Here is a 4,033-nt window from a genome sequence, read left to right as displayed (position 1 = left end):
CATTGTGACTGCTGCCTAACTGCAACACCCACAAAAAAATGGCTGCCATTGGCAAGAAAGGAAAGACCCTCGCGATCAGCCACAGGCAATTAACAAGTGAATGGGACTGTGTTAATGTCTGCTTTTAAGTGGTGAATGAGTCACCACTTCACAAAAGGAATTTCTAGTTGTAGGAAAGATATGGCCTCTTCCAACCCCTCCCTCCCTGCGTCACTTCCGTACGTCAGTAAGGTTCATTGGTTAAGAGCGTTGAAGGGAACCATGTTACCTGGATTTGGATTGGCATTCAAATCTCCACCTAGAGATTAACTTTTTTTTATATCCCTGTTTTGATAATTTGAAAAGAAAAAAAGAAAAAAAAGCATTATGTTTATTAAGGGTGCGTTTGTTTCGCGAAATATGAATGAGTTGAAAAAATATTTTCCAAAAAATGATCACTTATATTAACGCTTATAAAAATGAATAAACAAAAAATATTTTCATTGTGCATGAAAATGTTTACACATAAATTATTGTCGACAATGAAAATATTTTTAATCGATCAATTATTTCAAGCAATACAAACGACTTTTTGTGAAAAATGTTTCTAAATCATTTCATTTTCCAGAAAAATAAACGAAGTCTAAGACTAATGTCATTTTGATACATTAGCTTTGTATATCAATTTTAGTGTAACAAGACTCATGGACCCTCGTAGCCTAGTTTTCCATTGGTAAACTCATTAGATAGGCCAATACAGTAGCTCAGCCTCTGCTCATATCCCTGGTTGACACGCAGGTCTACGTGTATTTCTCAAGTGGGGTTGACTTTGGCATTTCTTGAAAGCTTTCATTTTCTCATTTATATGAATACCAAACTCGAAAACTTAGATTAAACATCGATAAAGAACTTTTGAACCACGTTACATTTTCATTAAGAGAAACCCAAGAGCGGATAAAATATGAGACGTGAGGAATTAGTCAAAGCGCTCTAACTAGGATATATATCGGCTTAAAATATTCAATTAAAGCATAACGGCACGATGTGAAATAAAATTTATTTCTTACTATTTACTCGTTTTTACTCAACCACACGATTACCCTATCCATATAATTATACCACCCACGATCTGAATTCTCTCGCCTTCTCTCTGATGTAAGCAAGCTTTTTGATCGCAGAAAGGAGGATGGTTTTCCACATTTCAGATCTCATCCACCATGTAATGATTGATGTTTTTCAAGTGCTCGCAGGCTCAGGTATGACCATGACATGCCCCATAGGAGCCAGGAAAATAGTTTATGAATTACTCTTTAGTTCATGCGCCACATAAAGGACAATGTAATGGTCACTACATAACATAAAATGTGTACATAATCTTGCATAAATATTATTCCAAAACTCTTCTCTGACGTACGATAATGGCAATCAGTGGGGCCACTTCAACCTTTCCTCAGCCTATAAAACCACGCTCTTGCAATTTGAGGGGTCTCTCATTTTTCTAAACACCAACTTGATCAAATTTGAACTTCATCCTCTCTAAACTCTTGATCTTAGGAAAAAAGAACAGATGGAGCCCAGTGGAGTGTCAGGATTGTATAACTATTGCCCTTCAAACCCATCTCCATACCCATCTCAAATGACAAGTTTGATGCAGGATCAATCTCCGGCATTCAACTTCACTAGACTCTCCAATTCACTGTACAACTTCCAATTCCATCCCCAAGTCCAAGAGCTCAACGGCATCGGCAACGCACAGGCCTCATGCCTCAGTAACAACTCGACCTCGGACGAGTCCGAGGAGCAGCAGCTGAGCATCATCAACGAGCGGAGGCAGAGGAGGATGATATCAAACCGGGAGTCGGCGCGGCGGTCCCGGATGAGGAAGCAGAAGCACCTCGACGAGCTGTGGTCGCAGGTCGTCTGGCTCCGGCACGAGAACCACCAGCTCGTAGACAAGCTCAACCAGGCCTCAGAGGACCACGACAGGGTCCTCCAGGAGAATGTCCAGCTCAAGGAGGAGGCCTCCGAGCTCCGCCAGATGCTCACCGACATGAGGCTGAGCAGCCCCATCTCGGTGCTGAGGGACCTCGATGAGGTCCCGTGCAACGCTGCTTATCTCAGAGCTGAACCGTCAAGCCACTCCATCGCGAGTTCCATGGACTTGCTAGGCTAGATACGGCCACAAGCATGTGAGATCATAAAAAATCGAAAAAAAAAACTTAGAGAGAAAGAACCGCTTCCGATCCTTCTTGTGGAAAGTGTTGTGCCTGTGTCTTCACCTACCTCTTCTGGAGCTCCATGTATGAGTCTTACTGAATTGACAATAACATTCGCTTGAGCATTATCATCTAATCCCCTTTTGCTCGAAGAGGAGGAATCTGGGCGTTTCAGGGTCAATAAGTTAAAGAGTTCTTTTTTCCTGTCCTGTTGTCTCGTCATGCAGATCTAAAGAATTATGTCCTAGTTCGTGTATAAAGTATGCACCGCACCAAAATTCACAGAGTTTCCAATCAAAGTTTGACACCTACCACCTTTGCGTTTCAACCGCAACTAAGCCCACGATGAATGGTTCCTCGAAGGAATATAGACGCGGCCCCCCGAAATAATTTTAATGGCGAGTCAAGTTACAAGAGATATCTTGTTAAATTATAAGTATTCCACGACTCTTTTGTATTGCCTTTATGGTATATAGAAGTTCCTGAACTTTAAATCCTGAAACTTTGGTTGTTCTTCCCAGTACTGGAATGTACTCAATCCGTGGATCATTTTCATCCAGGACAATGGTTAGATTTTGGGGCTACTTCAAAATTTCTTAGCTAAGTGCTCTTGAACAACCCACTTGAAACTACCTTAAAAATGAACTACTGCCCTATCTTCTTTGACTTTTAAAGGAGTGTGGTTGACTTAAATTTCGTTTATTTTTTTTTTCTGGAAAGTCAAATAATTAGTGTTGTGTTGACCAAGGTAGCTCAAAAAATGTGAGTTGAACTTCATAAATGGAAAAAAAAAGCTTCATAAATGAGGCAATTCTAATATTGCTCGATGAGTTCATGGTCAATTTTTCACTCTTGAGGATGGTTGCCTCGTTTTGGCGACTTCTCAATCTCAGAAGCACCCATGAAAATAGAGGTTACAAAGATACAAGGGAGATATCCTCGGTCAAAGTTTGGTCAATATTTCATAGCCAAGAGATTGTGTTTTGGGTTATAAATTGCAGAAATTTGAGTAAATAATGTCTGTTTGAATTGATTTCAACTTTTTTACTTTTCTCAAAACTCGTGGTGCACAACACACTTTTGACTCTTTTTAGTCTTAACCATATGAGACATTCAACAATATATAAATGTTGACATATATATTGAATTATAATCTTTTTAAATATGAATAGTATATCAAATATCGATGAATAAAAATGTTGCTTCTTCACTTGTGAGAAGTCCAAATAAACAAGCCTTTAGTTGTTGTGCTGTGCTTAAATTAGAGAAATTTCCATGAACACTTATATTTGAGAATGTTGGGTACTTGGAGTGGAGTTGGACTGCGGTGCATTTAGAGGTGTAATTGAGCCGAGTCGAGTCGATATAGCACCAAGCTCGAGCTCTGCTCAAAACTTGAGTTGAACTTGATTAAGTATCGACATTTTTGTTTGAGCTTGACTCGAATGAAAAACCATAATACTCAAGCTCGATTCGATTAAGACCTATTTATAAAGAAAATAAGCTCAATCTTAGAAAGCTTGAATAATTGATTTATTATTTAATTTTGAGGATTTCTGAGCTTTTTTTTTTTCAAAGTATTAATCATTCTTTGGAAAAAATAATATAAGCTCGATAAGGCTCAATTAGACTCATAAACTTGTTGAGCTGATTATTTTCAAGCTTGAGCTAAACCTGACACGATACTCGAGTAGCTCGAGCTCATGTCAAACACAAACATGCTGATTTCAACAATCAACCATTTTACCTATAAGTGCATACTTGAACTAATTTGTGTTGAGTCTTGCGGTGCTATTTTTGACATTGCCTTGTAGTGTGTCAAAAGGATTTGATTCGAC

General features: G+C 38.9%; 1 protein-coding gene across 1 annotated transcript; it reads left to right on the top strand.

The window, feature by feature from the left end:
- The first annotated feature begins 1,480 nt into the window (after nucleotides 1-1,480).
- On the top strand, nucleotides 1,481-2,331 carry LOC115674058 (basic leucine zipper 43-like). Its single transcript, XM_030596380.2, has one exon. It carries the CDS (start codon nucleotides 1,547-1,549, stop codon nucleotides 2,150-2,152), a length of 606 nt encoding a protein of 201 aa, XP_030452240.1. The 5' UTR covers nucleotides 1,481-1,546; the 3' UTR covers nucleotides 2,153-2,331.
- Nucleotides 2,332-4,033: the final 1,702 nt, after the last annotated feature.

This window comes from Syzygium oleosum, unplaced genomic scaffold (assembly GCF_021117445.2).
Source record: "Syzygium oleosum isolate NSW1041296 unplaced genomic scaffold, Sole_v2.1 Sole_v2.19, whole genome shotgun sequence".
NCBI classification, from domain to species: Eukaryota; Viridiplantae; Streptophyta; class Magnoliopsida; order Myrtales; family Myrtaceae; genus Syzygium; species Syzygium oleosum.
This window is presented reverse-complemented; position numbering and strand designations above follow the sequence as displayed.